The sequence below is a fragment of the Lycorma delicatula genome, chromosome 8 (assembly GCF_047948215.1).
Source record: "Lycorma delicatula isolate Av1 chromosome 8, ASM4794821v1, whole genome shotgun sequence".
Classification (NCBI taxonomy): domain Eukaryota; kingdom Metazoa; phylum Arthropoda; class Insecta; order Hemiptera; family Fulgoridae; genus Lycorma; species Lycorma delicatula.
This window is the reverse complement of record NC_134462.1, coordinates 15,436,093-15,457,585: the sequence shown is the minus strand read 5'-3', so window position 1 is coordinate 15,457,585 and position 21,493 is coordinate 15,436,093. Positions and strand designations below refer to the sequence as shown.

At 29.7% G+C, this 21,493-nt stretch overlaps 1 protein-coding gene and 1 long non-coding RNA gene across 3 annotated transcripts in view; one reads left to right on the top strand and one right to left on the bottom strand.

Annotated features, from left to right (window-relative positions):
• The window catches only part of LOC142329385 (uncharacterized), a 74,697-nt gene that overhangs the window by 2,879 nt on the left and 50,325 nt on the right, over positions 1–21,493 (top strand). The window lies entirely within an intron of this gene.
• The window catches only part of LOC142329384 (U-scoloptoxin(19)-Tl1a-like), a 62,209-nt gene continuing 57,561 nt past the window's right edge, over positions 16,846–21,493 (bottom strand). For both annotated transcript variants that reach the window (XM_075373945.1, XM_075373946.1), the window contains exons 2-3: positions 20,088–20,276; positions 16,846–17,208 (exon numbers count right to left, since the gene is read on the bottom strand). In XM_075373945.1, coding sequence (XP_075230060.1) covers positions 17,081–17,208; positions 20,088–20,276 — 317 coding nt within the window. In that variant the 3' untranslated portion in view covers positions 16,846–17,080. The remainder of the gene's footprint in view (positions 17,209–20,087; positions 20,277–21,493) is intronic.

Below are 21,493 nucleotides of genomic sequence, written 5' to 3'. Positions count from 1 at the left end.
TCTAGAAATCAAAGAGATCTTGATATACTTGAAATACCACATATTTTGAAGAAATATATTATGTATTATAAAACTCAAAAAAAAAAAATCTATTCAAAACAAAAGATGCAAATTTCCATTAGAAAACTATTTTTTCATGACAACACTCAATCTACAGAAACTTGAAGAGTTTCAGCAATGTAGTTTGAGATCATTATCTCCCAACTAGCAATCCTGAATATTCACTAAATTATTATTATCTTTTTCTTCAGCATAATTGACTTGCTCACAACATTTTAGAAATTATGATCGGAAGTTATAATCTAACAAATACTTGAAATCATAGATTGGAGGATTTTCTGAAGAAAAAATTTACAGCAATTTAATATTTTAAAAAATTAAAAACAATTTGCATTCAAATTAATACAACTTGTTGTTCTATAGGCCTCATGAACATAATTATCAGCACCTTTTTCAGCAAGGTTTCTGGGAGTACCATTGTTAACTATACCAATCTTGGGAGACAGGAAAGATCTTAATTATACAATTGACTAATATATTCTTTCTGGGTTGTGTTTGTTCATTTAATAAATTATTTTTGTCACATTCTTTGTGTTTGTAAATTTTGTATTGCTCAAGTACCATGAGATCTTAGATTCTACATATTATGTATTGGATTTTCACATAATATATTAATGGGTATACTTTGATCGTGTATACTTTATCTTTGAGATGATTTTCAAAAGTTAAATCAAGGTGCGTGTAGTACCTGCATTTTTTAAAAATATTTATAGATGAATGTACATCCAAACTGTTTGAGGTAATTAATTTTAATAAAGTAATCAAAATTATGCAGAGACTAACAAAACTCACAATGACAAATATAACAACCAAGAAGTAAACAAAATTCAGTGATTATACAAAAGTCTACATCAGAATTGATATACAAACATCTTTATATTCTAGAAATAGAAACAGGTACATAATAGAAAGACATAGAATCATCTTTTGTAAACCACCTCACAGAAACAGAACACACAGTCAAAGATATTAAATATAACATGGAATTTTTATTCATAACAAAACAACCAATATGAAATTATACATATTAATATATAATTTTTATACATTAATATATTTCATATATTAACCAGATTTAAATTCCACACATAAAAAATTTCGCAAAACCACTTTAATTAAGTAAACACTTTTACTTTTATGTCCTTTTTAGTTTGGATATCATTTACATCAGTACTACTGTAAACTCCACTGTAACAAGAATCTCGACAGGTGATTACATATCACAGTATATAAAAAGAACAAATTCTATCAATTTGAAAGCAAATAACTTTTGATTTTATTTATAGTTTAATACATAAATATATTATTGAGTTCTTTTTTTAACAAAACTGAAAGTCTCCAATGAAAAATTTTAGTTCCTTCACTTGGCCAACTCTACAGATAAATTGGTCGGTCTGTATATCAGCGAGTCACTTTTAGTGTATTCAATTGAAATAAAAACGAGCCATTAACTGCGTACTAAATTTAATTTTAACATTTGACACTAAATAATACATGATAATTATTATCACTAATATTCGACGACAATTTTTTTCAACATCGGTCTGTGATATGGGAAGTAAAAGACATAATAAGCAGCGGTAGAGGTGCTCGCGCCGTCAGGCGTCGTTCACTGAGCGCGCCGTGCCAGCTTTGCAACCTCCCGAAACAGTCTCGTTCGCTCGGCACCAGACATTGGAGTACCAATAACTTTCCATTTCCAACGATATGTATAATTTATATTTCCGGTTGGCTTTTGCGCGGGCTAAGGCAGACGTATTGAATTTTTATAAATTTTTACATATTTATTTTAATTTTTTACACAAATATTGTCCAAAATACACTTACGATTACTTAAATCGATCTATTTCGACAAACACTAAACACCAAATTACCGTGCTACCACATATATGTCTATATACGAACTACACTGAATGGAAATGAGCGAGAGCGCCAGTTTTGACCGATCTGTGCTGTGCCCCCTCCCCGCCAACCAGCTCGCCAGTAAGGCAAACTCAAAGTCGTATCGGTGAGCTGACCATTTAAGTTATAAAATGACACCGCATTTACGTCTATGAAACTAATAGTTGGGGAGCTACTAAGGAAGGATGATATAGACCTTTTCGTGAGGCTACAAATTTCTGTTCTGGTAGCCATATGTTTCAGTGTGATTTTAAAGACGTTTCACGTCAAAAACTGTATCCATTAATTCCATTTTACAAACCTGGTATCATAATAGATTGCTGTTTTTTTTAAATTACTCATTAGCTGCTACTCATAATATATTTACCTTGTAAACAATGATATTAGTTTATGAAAAGTAGTTATTTTAATGAACTCAGAATGTGCACAATATAAAAATATATATGAATAGGTCATGTGAAATAAAAATCTGCACCATAAAATTTTTGATACAAAAAATAATATACCGAGATATTACGTTTCAGTTACATATTACGAGGGTTATTTTTTTTTCAAGGTCCAATCGGTCACGAAATTAAAACCACAGTGAAAATAATTTTTTTTTTTTTTGTAACAAGTACTTACATAGTTACGCTATTTTTCTACATAGTCGCCACTCCGATTTAGACATTTGTTGTAGAGTGGTACCAACTTTCCAATACCCTTGTCATAGAAAGGAACCGCCTGTGTTTTCAGCCATGTTTCTGCTGATCTGCAGCTCGAAGTCTGTGCCAAAATGTTGTCCTCCTAGTCAGCGTTTCATGTGAGCAAAGAGGTGAAAATCGGATGGAGCCAAGTCCGGGCTGTATGGTGGGTGATCAAACACTTCCCGACGAAAACGCTGCAGGAGCTTCTTTGTTACAGCTGCAGTGTGCGGCCGAGCATTCTCATGGAGAAAGACAATGCCTGATGACAACATTCCTCTCCGCTTATTCTGAATTGCCCTTCATAGACTTTGAAGAGTCACGCAGTATAAGGCTGCAATGATAGTCGTGCCATGTTCCATGAATTCCACCAAGAGAACTCCATTCCGGTCCCAGAACACAGTAGCCATACACTTTATGTTGGAGACTGTTCGCTTGCACTTCTTTGGTTTACTGGGAGAATGAGAATGCATCCAATGTTTGGATTGTTCTTTTGTTTCTTCAGTTTCGAAATGGACCCGTGTCTCGTCCCCTGTGACAATTTTGTTCATAAAATCTTCTCCTTCATTGTGGTAGCGCTGGAGAAACGTTAGGGAGGCGTCCATTCTCATTTTTTTTGTGATGGTCAGACAGCATCTTGGGAATCCATCTGGCACACAGTTTGCGGTACTGAAGTCTCTCAATCACAATGGTGTAGAGAGCTGACCTTGAAATTTCAGGAAACGAATCACTCAATACAGAAATTGTGAACCGACGATTTTCTCAACGAGATCTTCGGTTGGCACTCGCTTCCTTCCCTGACCGCCTGCATCATGAACATCTGTACGTCCTGCTTTAAAGTTCCTGTACCATTGTCGCACTTTGCTGTCACTCATTGAAGTTTCACCGTACACATTACATATTCGTCGATGAATTTCAGTTGCATTACACCCCTCTGTCTGTAGAAATCGAATTACCGAACGCACTTTACACTTGGCGGGAGATGCTATTGTTGTAGACATGTTTACGTGTTAGCTGCGTGTTCAAAATTAAACGAAGTGACGCGGTGTGATTGAAGGCCATACTAGAGACGCTGCGCAACACATATGTGCAAAGGTTCATCCGATTTTTGGGCGGGTTTTTATTTCGTGACCGATCGGACCATGAAAAAACCCTCGTATTTAATGTGTTTTGTATGTTAAAAAATTAATATGAACTTTAATCAAATTTATTTTCTTTATTTTATTATTATTTGTGTATTTTATGATGCTGTGATCAAGGTTTAACTATGATTTCCTGTGATCTCTCCAGTCAAATACTGTTATTAAACTAAAGCTTTTATTTAATAATAAATAAATTTTGCAATGAATGCAGAACCTGATTGGGATTCAAACCAGAACCTTGTAGATACTTCATTGAAGAGATTAATTAACATATAATACCTGTCACGTGTTTATTTATACATAACTGTTCTATCTACTACAGTGCTCCATCTATCATTCTAACCAAACTCCAATTCTCTCCAGTCCATTTACATGTCTTCACAACAGTAAACAATGTGCATTCTATTATTGATAATATCTCATTTCAAATAAAGTAAATTAATTTCAAAAATTAAATTGTGATAAATCTGTGAAATTAAAACCCCTTAAAAGTAAAAATAGATTTAAAATAAAATCAATAAAATTCATATTAATTGTTAAAATATAAAAACATGAATACATGTAAGAAATTACAACACAGTAATTCACAATTCAGAAGCCTCTACTGAAAATTATTTTGAACACATATATATATATTTATATATATATATATACATACAATGAACAGGATTCAAATAAATGTTTTTTTTTTTTTTTTCATTGGCTGCGTAACACTGTTTCTGTAAAAAAATATTTTAAATATATTTTAAGTAAATCTAGTAGGAAGATATTGAAAATAGTCCATTTAATTAAAACAGCTGACAACAAAGATTTCATACTTTCCTGACATTGGTAATTTATTCTTATATTGTAGAAAAATAATGATAAATGAAAAAAGTTGTATTAAATTTATATTTTTAAACTTTAATCAGCTCCTCCACCCTCAGTATTGCCCCCAAAGTATTTTTTTGGCCACTTGCACTACTAGTATGCATAAGACATAAAAAAATTTGGTTAAAAATATATAATAAATAAAGATACAATTTTACAGGGAAGGGGAATTTTGGGGCAAAATTTTTTTAAAGATGGTAGATAAGCATGCATGCATGCATGTACTGAGTTTAATTTAAAGTGTAGTTATGATTGCAAAATTGATTGAAAAGAAATTGTCTACCCCACCTCCTGGAGATATTGATTCCAAACTTTTACCAACAAATTTAAAATCAGTTTATCCACTCAAAAGTTATTAAGCTTGAAACACGCCAAGACATGTACATATGAACATTACCCCCACTACTTTTGTTTGCTGAGGTGCTTTCATAACATAAAATGTTATAATTGCAAAACCCATACCCTATTTTTTTACTTATTACCATACTTTCCTAGTTGTAGCTAGATCTAAAACTATGATGGCAAGGAAAGTAAACAGGAAGTTTATGCATAATAAGGTCCTTTCTTTCCAGCTAAAGTATTATCTTGAGTTATACATAAACAATTTCTGGTTTATTAAAGGTGAATATTATTATTTCTTCAGAATAATTAACAAAGATAGTATGTTCATAAATATAAAAAACAGTTAAGTTTTCATTTTCTAAATATAGGACCACCACAATTCATACTTATTGATGCCAGATAATGATCTGACGACCCACTTTTGTATCTTATAAGCTTGTTCTGACTTTTTGAGGAGCCCCAAAAGATGACATTATACCTACATATATTTCCATGTTCACTTTAGTTTTATCTGTTTATTATAAAATTAAGAGAGCAAGTGTGTTAATTTTTATTTTTTAACTTGAACTTCCCACCCACACATAACATTAATGCTCCTGTGACATGACCGGGATTATGCTGCTTCTTTACTTAAGCATGGTGGTGGTTTGGCTATTCTTGTAAAATCAAGCATTAGGTGTACGAGGAGGAAGGACCTCGAGACGTTTCCTGAAGCTGTGTGGATTGAGCTAATTCGACCAGGCATGAAGAATTTGTTGGTTTGTATTATGTATGTTGCTCCGTTTTTAGCTTCAAGTCTCCTCGACCAATATTTTGATTTTCTGTATAGGCATGTAGATATTTTATGTTTTGATATTTGTATTGTGGGCGATTTTAATGTATCTGGAGTGTGCTGGTCTACTAGAAGTCTTCATGCAAATATTGGGTTTTATGCTAAATGTAAGGCACGATTAGTTTTTGATTTTGTTGACATGATGAACTTCGACATTTTTACACACGAAACAACGAATCCTTCCTTCTACAATAACGGTTTGGATTTAATTTTGACTAACTGCAGGATTTTCACTAGAGATCCTGGGGCTATTGTTTACCCTGATAAGTTCCATCCTCCATTTGAAATTGGGTTCCATGAGTCGCAACCGTTGATGTGGCGGAAACGGGCCTGGTTTTTCGCTATGATCGTGGTGATTATCGTGCGTTGTATGATGTGAAGTTTGCTGGTTGGTGTAATATTCTCTTAACCATCGATTTGGAAAAATCGGTTCTGGGTTTACAGAAAATAATTACTGCAGCGATTAATAAACATGTTCCTGCCTTTCGGCCTAAGTCAACCAAATTTCCACCTTGGTTCAATAGGAACATTGTTAATCTTCTCAAGAGGAAGAAGGCTGATCATCGTAGGTTTAAATCTTCTAGTCTGTCAGATGATTATTTCTTATTTTCTCGGCTGCGTAGAGATGTTAAGTACGCAATAGTGGAAGCCATAGTAGTTTGGGCTCGGAAGTGTGAATCTGACCTTTGTTCTAATCCGAGGAATTTTTGGAAATATATTTCTCGACAGAAGTCTAACTCTGTGATGACTCCAGCCCCTATTGTCAATGGACAGACTATTTCTGATCCTCGGTTGAGTTGTCAGCATTTTTGTGAATATTTTCAATCAGTATACCAAGACTTTCCTACGCAAACTACGTCTGGTAACGCCTATATCAACAACCATCAGATTCTTAACATTCCGATGGTTTCATCTTCTGACGTATCCAGCGCTATAAACAATCTTAACGCTAGATCGGCGGTCGGCTTGGATCGTATTCCTGAGTTCGTTATCAAAGGTTTAAATGAGATTGTTTCTCCTATCCTGGCTTCCCTGTTTAATTGGAGCTTGTCATCTTCTTTTCCTTCCCTATGGAAGCACGCAGTTATTACTCCTGTACCTAAGCCTGATGTCCCTTCTCTGGATAATTTCAGTCCTATTTCTAGTACCTTTTCCAAAGTCTTCGAGAGGATTCTATTTGGACATATTTGTGACCATGTTCTCCCGATGTTATCGTCATTTCAGAATGGATTTATTAAAGGTCGCTCACCAGCTTCTAATTTGACCTCCTTTTTGCAGGATTCAGTTAATGCAATTGAGTATAGGGGTCAAGTAGATGTGATATATTTTGATTTTACCAAAGCTTTTGACAAGATGTCCCATCACGTTATCAAAGACCAAGAGCTTCGGCTTCAGCGATCGTCTTAATGATTGGCTGTCCTCTTATCTTCGTGACAGGCGTTTTTCGGTGCGTTTTGGTGGACAGATGTCTGAGGAATCCTTCTTCTGGAGTGCCCCAAGGCTCTGTTTTGGGTCCCCTTCTTTTTATTATTTTTATAAATGATATCGGGGATCTTTTGACATGCAATTTTCAGATGTTTGCGGATGACGTCAAAATATATTGTCCGATCAGGAATACCGCAATTGTTTGCCCTTAAATTTTCGAAAGACCAAACATTTGACTTCGTAAGACGTCGAGCTCCGTTTTCAGCTATAGTATTGGTACGCACGCTATTGTCGCTGAAACATTGATTGAGGACCTCGGGATTTTATTTGACAAGAAAATGTATTATCACGAGTATGTTGCTCAGATTGTCAGTAAAGCACGCCGGGACCTTGGTCTTGTCCTTTGGATTTGTGGACGGTTTAACAATATTTCCACTTGTAACCTGCTGTACAAATCTTTGGTGAGGAGTCGCTTGGAGTACTCGACCGTGGTGTGGAATAATAGTACACGAGTTTTTGCCTCTGATCTGGTTGAGGGTGTTCAGAATGGATTCTTGAACTGGATGCGTTTTAAGTTTAGAGATTGTTTTGTTGACGCTAGTAGAGAGGATATGTTGAGGCGATTAGACCTTTCCAGGTTATCTGATAGAAGAACGTACTTTGACTTGGTTTTCTTTTATGACGCTCTCCACAATAAACTTCCGACGCGTTACCATGTTGTCTTACGAAACCAGGCCATGTCAGTGAGGTCTTTTAGACAATTTGTGACACCGGTTGATTCCACCGTGTCTCCGATTGAGCGGTGTACCAATGTTGCAGTGGAATTCCAGGATAAGCTATGCTTTTGGGAAGATGAGAAGACCTTCATTAAAAATTTGAGAGGGTTACGTGGCGATGGATTTCCTTAGTGTAATAGTAGAGGCGACACATGAGGTTATAGTTAAAAAATTCTTGAGCCGGTTCTTTTTTTGACTTTCTTCGAAATTATAAACCTGGTAGTAATGCTCACTTTTATGATTTTAAAATTATTGTTGTTTTTAAAGGATTATTACCTAGTAATAATTAAATTATTTTTTTTTTGTATTTGAATATATAATTGTTAATAATAATAATTATTATTATTATTATTATTGTATTTTGAATATTGTGTTTTTAATTTATATGTGAGTTGCTGACTAGTGGCTATTCTTGTGATTGTGCTATTCTTATGTGATTTTATGTAATATTGTGTAACATACAAAGGTTTTGTGTAACTATTCTGTTACACAAACAAACAAAACAAACAAATTATTATTATTATTTTTATTTTTTTTTTATTTTTAAGTTATAAGGACATTGATTGCTGTGGTCATTAGACCCTTTCCACGTAAAAAAAAATTAAAATTTGTTGTATTTTTAAGTTATAAGGACATTGATTGCTGTGGTCATTAGACCCTTTCCACGTAAAAAAAAATTACTTTCCCTTCTCTGTTAAAAATACAAGCGACATATTCAGTAGACTAGTCTTGTCATAATAAATCATCTAGAAATAGACTTGTCAAGGGGTATTAAAAACCTCAAAAGAAGCACAACATGACAGGAGCGTAAAGAGTCCTTGCCACTTACAAAACACTTAAAATTAGCACAGTAAAAAACCTTCAAAATAAGTTAAAAACTCAAACGCTTAACCATTTCTAAAAAAATATTGTCAAAGACAAACAAAATCAAGCACAGGTTAGTTCATTATACAAATAAACTAATTTCTTCTTATATTTTATCGCCTACATTTGCCCTTAAGCCATCCTTTCTTCTTCTGTTTTTCCATCTTCCTGAAGACATCAATGTCGATTTTCAAGGTACCTGAGGTACCTTCGGAACATACGACCAAAGTTCTTACATCATTTGGTTTAAGAGAAGCTGCAGGAGCCACAGCAACCAGAGCATGGGATGTAAGCTTCGGTGATCTGCTGAGCACAATTTTTCTGAAAACAAAATAAAAAACAGAAATTATATTTGTTGTAGGCTGGGAATAATTTTTTTAAATTCTAAAAATATTCATTCATAGGTTTAATTCGATTTTCTCTGAATTTAACACCCCATCTAATAAAAGTAAACAAGATTTTCGAAAAGCTTTTCTTTGTTTAAAATCCGGGGTTTATATTTTTGGAAAATTTTAGACATTTTTTGATAGGCCTATATAATATGACATACAAAATATCAAAAAATTTAAAAAAAGATAAAATTTAAAAACCAAAGGGAGATAGAGCAGAAAGACAAAAAACACATATACTTATAATTCAATTTTATGAGGTGAAGGTTCATTATTTAAAAAAATGATTTTTTGATCTATATATACAATTTAGGTATAAAATCTGCCAAAGAAAATCTTTTTTCTAAAGTGCCTCTGAAGAAAATCGAATTTTTTTGCGATATCCTCAATCCCCTAAAAGAATTTTGAGAAAAAGTTAACATGATCAATACTCCATATTTAGAATTTCTTAAACAAAAATTTGGAAAAAATCGGTTCGGTCAATCTGAGATATAAGGCCAAAACCGTGAGACACAAATTCCTATATATGTATGCATATACATCCTTATGTAAATGTGTTTTTATGTGTATATGAACTAGACGGACCTTAAAACGTAACATTTGAAATGTTTGATACAATCATCATACTTTACCTGTCAATATAACTATTCCAGTTAAATTTGCCGGGAAAGTAATACAAACGCAAGAGAGTAAATCAAAACGTGAAACGAAAAAAACTGTTTACTTTTAATTCCACTTAAAAAATGTTGCTTATCTTTCAATATAATCCTCTCTCCTTTTATGCACTTCAGTCTATTTTCAACAAGCATTTAATTTCCTTCTTGGAGCCAAATCAGGATTGTATGACCGGTAATCCAGCAATTCAAAACTGAATTCTTGAAGGCAAAAATTTGTTATTATGGGTGTAAGAGAACAATCGTTACCATGAAACAAAATCAAGCCTTCTGAAAATTTACATACCTTTCGGAATTGTTTTTTACCTTCAGTGATCACTTTTCATGGTTTTACCTTCAGGCGGGAAGTAAATAAAATCTGATCTTACATACTGCAGAATATTGCCGTAATTAACTTTCAAGCTGATGGCCTAACTTTTAGTTTTTCAAAAATTCTAATATTTTTAACCGATCAGTCCACTAAAAAAAGGATCTTTGTTCCACTGAAAAAACTCTTCAAATCATTAAAAATAATTTAACAATCCCTTCTGGTTTTATATCTTCTGAATTGAGAAAACACTGCATTAATTTTCCTTAGTGCAATCGGACAAAGGAGCACTCAAATTAATTTTTAAACACAAGAACAAACAGCTAAAAACGAAACAATATTTTGAATCAACAGATTCTAAATTATAATTAAATAATCAGATGTTTCACCAAATTTAATGTGGATACCATATGACTTCCTTGTACACCAATTAAATTACATATGCATATTTTTAAAAGAACATAAAATTTTATTTCACTAATAACTTCTGATTTAAAAAAAAAATTTTTTTTTTGTTATTGAATATTTTTTATTGTAATTTTTTTTACAATCACGTGTTAATAATTATTAAATCAATATATTTAAATTAAAAAAACAAGGAAGTTAAAAAAATAAATTAAAAACAAAACAAAAGAAAATAAAGTCTGATTTGAACCTATGTGCCTTCCCTTTAAGATCCAAATATTTCATTAATTAAAATTCGATTGCAATCAAAAAGAAAGGTGCACAACTAGATGTTACAACAGTATTAAAAACAAAATTCGTTTTTTTAGTTATGTGAGATACAAATGCAGATACGTATCAAATACACGTACAGACGTCACGCCAAAACTAGTCGAAATGGATTCAGAGATGATCAAAATGGATATTTCCGATGAAATATGAAAACCGAAATATTTCGCGATCACAATACTTTCTTTACTTTGTACAAGGAAGTAAAATATATATTTTTTGGAGATGGGGAATAAATTTTAATAAGACTTTTTGCAAACATATTCAAATACAAGTTTAGCTTAACAAATTTGTTTAAGTAAAGTTTTCTCTATTACCCCTTTAATAAAGAATAAAGTAAGAAAAGGAATTTCAAAAAAGCTTTTAGATCTGAGGGTTTTTTTTAGTTCTGAGGTCTATAACTTAAAAAGATTGTAGACATTTCTTGACACCTTTATTCATGAAGTATAAAGTTTCAAAAAAAATTTGAAAAATAATTAAGGCAAAGTGAAAAAAGTAAAAGAACAAAAAACATGTATATCAATTTTAAGAAGTCGGAATTAATTTTTTGAAAAAAGATTTTTTTTATTATTTGTGTATACATTAAAGGTAATAAATTTGGTTTAATTTTAAAATTTTCTCTAATATATCTCTGAAGAAAATCAAAATTTGTTTTTTCACGATATTCCTCACCCCTTGAATAAATTTAAAAAAAATTTGATATGATCAATGTTCCACAGTAAATACTTTACACTTTGGAAAAATGTATTTCCTTTACTTAACTTATTAATGATCTCATAACCTGTTTTATCCGTTCCAATGTTTGTGCCAAGGTAAGCAAATTTTTTCAAGTTCTTTATATTTTATCCAAGGTTATTTCATTTAATAAATTTTTATCCCTAAAAGTCATAATCATTTTTAGAATTTTACAATTGGAATATGTAGAATGTAGTTCTTGACAGTCAAAGATAAAGTGGAAAATTATTTTAAAATTAGTCCAAACCTCTTAATGTCTATGGTTGAGTTAACCAATAAAAAAACTGTTTTTTTTTAAATCGCTTTCGAATTGTATTGTCTTAAATTTTATAAATTTTTACAGCAATTTATAAGCACTTTTTATTTATTTATTAATATAAAAAAATAATTTCTGCACATATCCTTTAGTTTTATATGTGTATACATACACACACACACAAAGTTATAACATAAATATTTAGAAATTATTATTGATGATCCTGATCAAATCATGCAAAAATTCCAATCATTTGCATTTAACGCTATGCAAAATACATTATTGACAATTATGTTTTCCTCTTTATATTCTAAAATTAGTTTATAATACTTTTATTTTAATCTATTTTGAAGTAAGTAATTAATTACAGACAATTGGAGGAAAACTGCTTGAACAAAATTCTTTTTATTCATCAGCAGGTCGTAAAGTGATCATTAGGAATTCTAATTAGAATGAAAATCAGGCACTGATTTATTTACAAATAGTTCTTAAGTTTTTTCTTCCACAGGTCTGTTAATTTTAAACATATTTAAAAATAATTAAATTTCTTCATATTGTTAAAAAAATATAAATATTGATTATGTAACAAAAAATCTCCCATATGCTTGTGCCCATAAGCCTAAAACAAGGACATGTGTGTTTTAGAATATACGGTTCCTTAAGTATCTTTTGACTTGTTAGATACATTTAATTTCCTTTCATGAAAAAAATTAGGGTTGATTTAAACAATATTGCTTGAATGTAGAATTGATTTTATTTTAATGTTAAACTTAAATTTTATTTTTATTTTTTTATATTGGAATATAGATTGTGTTGTTTTTTATGTGAAAACCTACAATTAAGCTACATATTGATCAGTTAAATTTTATACAAATTTAAATGATGTATTTATTTATTTTTATATGTATGTACAATCTATAACATAAATATATATATATATATATTAACAACAATACAACTAGATATATATATATATATATATATATATATATATATATACAAGAATTTATATATTAAATATATATATTATACATTTTATATATATAATCATTCATCCATCAATAATTATTGCATCATGTCAAAAACCCATGTATGCCTCTCATTTTCAAATACAATTCCAGGAATACTTGCATATACTCATACATTACATAATCTGAGTCATTAATTATTTCAGTTTTTTACTGCTTTCAAATTAAAATTCGGCTTGTTTGATGATATTAAATCATTAATCTTTAAAATTGAAAATATTATTTTCAATTTATTATCATGAAAATACCATGGTGTGTGTGTGTTTGTCACTTATTCATTTTTCTTAATAGATCGTTTGCTTTTCATATCAGATCATCAGTGTTGTAAAAAATGAACTGAGGTTTATTCATTAAATGTATCTTAAAAATGATCAAAAAAGTAAATGAGTTTTTAAAAAGATTGTTTAAATATTAGTAGAACTATTTTAATTTATAAAGTGAATACATTGGCAAAATAATGACATGTCTGTTTATCCCTTGATTTGGTAAGTTTTCTGTTTTATAATTATCATGTGAATTATTGTGTTAATGAAGTACTTAGATAAATTTCCTTTACATCTATCTATATACTCAGTCAACCTTTTTATATCTCCTTTTATCTTATGAAATAATCATGTGACCTAGAAATGAAAAAAAAATCTCCTCTAAGTACTCTCTCTCGCTAGTCCTCAGAGGATATAAATGTTGAACTGTTAGAAGGCTTTTTTCAGTTAACCAGAGAAAAAAGAAAAACAAATGATACATAACAATCAAATACCTTACTTTCAGATTAATGAAGCTTCTTCCTCCATAGACCTTTTAGTGCAAATTATTATCTCCTTTTCTGTGGAATATCCTGTAGAACCTTTTAAAATTATCACTTTTTATTATGTTTTTCAACAAAATAAACAATTATATTTAATAGGCAAATATCATGTAAAGAAAATTCAAGACATGTTAGCCTAAATTGAGGATAAATTGTTAATTCAGAATGACATAAATTTTATTATTTTTATAGGAGACTCACCTCAAAAAATATATATATAGACCTAACATTAAAAATTACCATTTTGTTTAATATTCACTGATATCTCTTATTTACTCATAACCTAGATAAGAGAGATCATGGAGTGGTTATCTACTCCTAACAAATAAACATGAAAATTTTACCCAAATCCTTCAATTATCATTCATATTTTTAATCTATTTTCATTATACTGTATTTTGTATTTGTACTTGAATAAGTTCTGCATCATTCCAATGATGTTTTTTTCTGAATTTCATTCATCTGTTGGTATAATGATTTATATTTTGATTTACATACTTGTGAATTTCTGAATTTTGAAATGTTTTACAAGAACTTATCTATTTCAAAGTTTTACAAATCTGTCCTCTCCATGCATCCAAAGTCTATTGAGTATCAACTTGTTGGTTATGGAGAGAACTTGTTGAGAACTGGAAGTATAACAAAACCTTGGGCTGCAGGATTCAATAAATCAAATACTGAGCAACTATACACTGACATGACCATTGCATTGAATGTTTTAAAATTTACCACAATGCAGAGACAATAAATCTTTGACTTCAAACATTTGATTTAAAAAATCTAAATGATTATCTTAGAAGAGTTTATTGAATCAATGTCCAGAGATATTTGTACTTCTGTTGTAGGTGGCAGACCTAGATATACTCATCAGCCAATTTCTACTTCTGCTGTTGTCTTTAGGTTGCTAAAGAATAGCATCATACCCTGATGATTTATCAAAAATATTTCTTATTACATGTTGCACCCATTCTTTATATATAAAGATAAAATGATACATGAAACTAAAGAAGCACTCTTGCAACTAATATAGAAGCCACTAGTAATCACAAAAGCAAGGTTGTTGAACATTTGGATATACGATATACTGGTCATTTATTTTTATATAAGTTTTTTTTTAATATTTGGTACTATAATCTCAGATAATCTTTTAATAAATATAAAATATTAGGCAAAAAAATAATGTATCCTTCCCATTATATCAAAGATAAGCTGAGGCCTGTATGCTAACCACTACATCAACTATCAGCCAGCTTCCCTCTGCACCACTGAGAAAGAAGTGCTGATAAGGATGAGTTACGGTGTCCTGTAATGCACAGGGCAACACTGAGAGTGTTTTACAGGTAAGACCCACAATACCATATGGTTCTAGACCACATGGTGCCTATATAAGGTTTCCACTATGACAATGAAAAAAAAGCTTCCTACAACTCTAGTTGTTCAGAATTTTAGAAATGTAAATTTTGTACTGAATTAAGTAGCCTCCTTGTTTGAATTGTTTGAAAATAGTTAAGAACACTGTCTAGTATATATCTGGAAGAAATAATTAAATGCTGTCTGAGCAGGAAAAGTGGAATAAAGATTGGGGATTAGAAGAATAGAATATATATATATATCTTGCTGATGACATGGCGATACTGGCAAAGAGCCCAATGAAAATGAAATGAGATGCTTGAAGACTTAAAAGAAGCTTGTGAAAGTCAGGGTTTAAGGATAAAAAAAGACAAAATGTATAATATTAGGTGGAAAAGATGACAGGATTGAAATTAAGATAGGAAATTAGTTTTAGAGCAGATGAAGAAATTTCAGAACTTGGGAGATTTATAAAAACTGATGACCTGACTTGCACAGTAGAAATTAAAACAAGAATTCAAGAAGCAAGCAGGCATTCAATAAGAAGGGAAGATTATCGTGTGGAAAGTTAAACTTAGTGTTAAGGAAGATATTAATGAAATGTTTTATTTGAAGTGTGATGCTCTACAGAGCTGAAACGTGGTCAATGAGAAAAGCAGAAAGAAAGTGAATTGAGTATTTTGAGATATGGGTGTGGTGCAGAATGATAAATGTCAGATGACAAGATCATGTAACAAAGGAAGAAGTATTAAGAAGAATTTGAGAGAATAGGAAAATGCTAAACGTGATTAAATTTAGGAAAAGGAACTGGCTAGGAATTGTATGAGAAGAAAGTATTTATTAGTGGATATGTTAGAAGGTTTAATGAGTAGAAGGAAAAGAAGAGGAAAGAAAAAATTTTAAATGATGGATGAGATTATGGAAAAGGGAAAATCTGCTGAAACAAAGAGGTGAGCAAAGTATAGAATAAGGTGAAGAGCAACAGCCATGACAGGACCTGCCCTAATGGCAGAATGAATGACTTATATTAATTAAGATTTTATGTGCAATTAAACAATAAAAAAAAAATAAACTCAAATATATTTGCTCTAAAGTAAATATGTAACTTTAATTAGAATAAATTGCTGAGAGCAAAACATTCTAAAATGACAATCTCTTATGTTAAGGTTAAATATGATTTAAAATTTATATTGGGATCATCATCTAAATAAATTTAAAAACAGTTTTTAGACGATAGAAAAAGCCATAGAATACATGGCAGGGGTAAGAAAATGTAGGACTTTAGAAATGATTTCACAGATGTAAGATTAATGTCTGTTCCTTTGTTATTTTTTCATGAAGAGGTAATGAACTATAAGCATGGACCTTTTCTAAAAGAAATTATGTCCATAAAACTACATTATTTAGAAAAAAAAAATAATGTAAGTTCCATGGAGATCATTTCCAAAAACTGCTGTAAGTCGATGTTGCATACAATTAATTCATATTATTGTGTCAGTACATAACAGATGTATAATTACTTTTTGAAAGCACTGTAGAAGATGGTACTTACTAATCCACAAAAACAGTCAAAATAAAACATGTTTGATTATATACATACCATATATTATATTTTTATTAAAAGTAGCCATGTTAAAATATAAATAAAATAGTTTTATATAAAAACAGTCACAAAATTTGTACTTAAATATGTATTTGTAAATTTTCAATTAACAAAATTGTGTTATCCAAACAAATCAATAAAAAACATTTTAAATGTGAATAAAAATCTATCTCATTAAAGTAAGTAGGTTCATATTAAAATAATAATATATTTTGAACTTAATTTTAATTAAATAGAATAACCACAGCAATAGTGATTTAATTTCATTAATTTTATTCACTTCAAATATATTTATTTTAAAGAAGTTATTGAACAAGAGCACAACAAATTTTGTTTGATGCACAATCAGTTGCTTGTGAAATTCTAACTGCTTCACCACACCATTTCATACATTCTCCACCTAGTTTTGCACATGAAGTTTCTGTAGTTGATACTGTGAACAGAAAACAGATCATAATATTTTTTTTTTTTCTAATTCTTCTTCATTCTGCACATGTTTTCATATTATCATTTTGTATTTATAGAGTATATAGATATACTATATATATATATATAGAGCTATATAGCTATATAATTGTAGATATTCTTAGATAATTTTAGAATAAACAGGAGAAAGTATCATAAAATATCACTTGCTTAAAAATGATTTTTATCTGTGAAATGATATTCAAAATAAAAGGGAGCAAATATTACGAAGAATGATACTTTAGTGAATTAGATAAGTTATAAGTTTTGGCTGACATATCTATTCTCTGCTGGTGCAAAACCACAGATGTACTAATAAGAATTCTATTATAAAATTTAAACATTATTACATAGTATATAAAAATAACAATAATAAATGTAAATAGTAATATAAAGTTTTATCTGTGAAACAGTTGCCAAATGATAATTCAGTGTTATAGAAAAAGCATTCATTTTATGTTTATTTGAAGGACCATTGTAACACATTTTATAGTCAGAGCAGAACAATTAATACATTACAGAAATAATGTTTGTTTGGTGATTGTTTTCCATGAGTAATGCTTTGTTTTGCTTTTACTATTCTAAAAGCCACATTGTACCCAGAAGTTTTAAATTTTTGTGCTAATTTTTTCCAAGTGCTTTATTTACTGTATGTATATTATTAATAAAATGTATTTTTTTGTTTTATTAATTTTTCATTTTATTTTTATTTATTTTGTGTAGAAGTGTATCAGTGAGTATTGTCTTATATTAGTTTATAGGTGCTAAATATTTTGTAGTGTTGATTTCGTTTATGTAGTCTGTATTGTTGTTACAGACTACATAAACATTATGTAGTAGTCTGTCTATGTTGTTGTTTATGTAGATTGAATTCAGTATTATGTGAATCATATGTCTAAAAGTACAAATTAAATTATTTATTATTGTTGGTTTACTATATAGCTAAGAGTGTATTTTTTGTCAGTTGCACTTTATTACAGCAAAGACAAAAAAATTAATTTGGTCATTGTCTTTATATTTAACTATAAATCTTGCTCTTTAATATAGGATAATTAAAGATCATGCGGGTAAAGATCATGACAATTACGTATATAGTATTTGTATGTAGTATAGTTTTTCAATTTGTTTAAATTTATTTAAATCTTTGAGCTGCTACGGGGGAACAAACACACATACATACAACCTAAATACATTACACCTCTGTTTTGGCAGTCGTTTAAAAATGGTAACAATAATTTTGAAAAAAATTGTTGTATTAACTTTTTCATGTAACAGTTGATGAAAGTTTAGATAATAATTAAGATGGAAAAATAATAAGATAACAAAGAAGGGGTTGGAGAAATGATGAAACTCAGTATATTAAAGAATTTTAAAGAATTAAAAATAGAAATCCTGACCCTCCATACTACACAGCAAAAGGCAAAGATTAAGAAAAGAGTTAATAAGAATTTAAGTTGGGAGAAACACATTGACATTCTTGGTTCAAAAATTTCCAAACGAATACTTAATACGTATTCCATATTTTTAATCCTTTAAATAGTGATATAAAAATGTAGAGTGCATACAAAATCCACTTAAATAAAATAATTATAAAACACAAATTTTTGCTAAAACAAACCAAACCGAACTTTAATAAAACATAATAAAACTTCAAAAAATTTTTTACAATCTCTGTGTGCATCCCTCCAACTGTGCTCATATTCTTAAACCAGTGTCAACTGATAACTCGATTTGAGAACAGCAGCACCATTCACAAGGATGACTGAAAATATTTTGAAAGAATTTTCTTTAAAAATGTATTATATTAAAATTTGTTTTGGTTTGTCATGATAAAAATCTATATTTTTAAATTAATATCATCATGGACAAAATCAAAGCAAAAATAAATGGAATACTTATACAAAAAAATGTTTTACAATGAATTTTAAACTATATTATAGGGATCATTATTGCTCATAATTTATGAAATAAATTCCTAAAAATTGTGTATGTGAGACGAGAGGTATTTAACTGGAACAGGTTAAAGAATCTATTCATTTGAGGACAGTATTTGCAATAGATGGTGAGCTAAGAAAAGAATTAGGTGTAAGAGTGAAGAAGGCTTTTTTATCAGAAAGGTAGAAGCATTGCAAGGAATAAGGAAGTGTCAGCTAAGTGTAAAAAAGTTCTTTTTAAAACTCATTATTTTCTCATTTTTCTCTCATATGCAGAGCAGAAGAAATAAGAAATGCTAACATCAGAAATAAAATCTCTATGAAACATTCTGTGGAAAACCAAGACATAGAATCAGAAATAAAATTATGTAGGATTGACCAGGTATATATAAAATGTTTGACAAAGTTGGGAAAAAGAATCTGAAATGGTTAAGACACCTGAAGAAAATACAAGAAGGGAAGCTACTAAAAGAAACTAAAGCAAAAGAAGAAGATAATGGACCAAGAGGGAAACCCAAGAAGAGATGGTGTAGCTGTGATTGAGAAAATAGTAAGAAAAGGTCATGAAATTAAGAGTTATAGAAGGAAAGTGGTTTATAGTAAGGGATTATATTTAAGATGTATATAAATGGTGAGAAAATCTGAAAAATAGGAACCGGTGAAGGCAGGTTAATTTAAAGTTGTCACAAAATAGGAACAGGTGAAGGCAGGCTAATTTAAAGTTGTCACAAACTATAACATATAGTAATTTCATTTTAATAAAATTGTTTTTTAACAATAAAATTGTTAAATATGTTATGTTAATATGCTATTTCATAGCATAGATAATATGCTATGAAATACAATGTTATTAAAATGTTATGTTATAGTGTTTATAAAAACCATAATAATAAAATTATTTATTTTTACTTACATCCATAACAGCATTCTGTACCACTTCTATGGTATTCACGACATAACCCTAGAGGAGCTGATTTTCCTTCTGGACATTCATTAGCTGGTATACATATTCCTCCACTGCTGGCACAATTTTTTGTCCCTGAAGATTCTGGACTTTTACTCTCAATGTCTGTTACAATTTTATTAGTTATTGCTCCTAAAACTGAAAATTGAATTTTTATTACTTTTCTTCTTAAACATTACATAGTATAAATTAATATTAAAATGATACAACATAGTTGAATAATTATTTTATTAACATTCATATTTTTATTCCTATTAGTTTTATGCATTTACTTGAAATATTTTTACAGAGACTTTTGCTTTAACAGATACTTTTTTTATAAAGAATTATTAAAACCATATTTTACAACATTAAAACTTTAAGTGCTGAAACAGAATTTTATTTCATTAACAAAAATAATAATCATATTTACTACTTCATTTTATAAATTAAAAAATTTATAGTTTTGTTATTATAGAAGAGATTAAACATATTGCTGTTGGTGATGAAAGGTATCTTTTCTAGCTGTAATAACCAAAACATCTACTTAAGATTTGAAGATAGAAGGCAAAAACCACAGACGTAAGTGAATTAGTACGGTTTATGATTCCAAATATGATATTTCCAGAGATGATCCAGTTGTATTTCTTTTATAGACTAATGCTGTTATTGTATTACTAATTATATCTTTTTTTAAATACTACAAATTTTGTATGGCACATTGTTTACATTTATCATTATTACATTTTTTTATGCATCTATCAACTAACAGAGTACAGGAAGATGTACTAACAATATGGAGAAACTTTCTCACTGTATAACATATTTCTCACTATGTGCTATAACATAAGGTACTGATTTTGAACAACTTGACCTGAGACAAACATTCTATATCAAACTCACTTTCTCTTGTCAGGAATGAAGTAGTTTCCTGTCCCCTTCTTTATTGAGCCTACACATTTTTTTATATAAACATAATATTCTCACCAGAAATCAAGTAATACTATATAGTGTGTTATTAATTACAAGTAACATGTTTACACAGAATCTGATTATCGATGATATTACTCTAAAAAAAAAGTAAAACTGACTCGTTCAATTTGTATCTTAAATGCTTCTCAAGTGTTAAAAGGCCATGTAAAGCACCAATTTGATGTACTCCTTTCTATGAAAATCAATGCATTAAACATGCTGTTTACACTCATTTAGGAAAATCTTTCATTAAATAACTATTTCTTTTGTATTACTATTATTACTATTGCTTTAAAAATAACTTTTTTAATATGATTTTAGGGTAATAGCTGATACAAAACCATCTGATAAAAATATTATTTATTTTTTATAGAAGGAAAACCATTCTTATAGAAATAATTCAT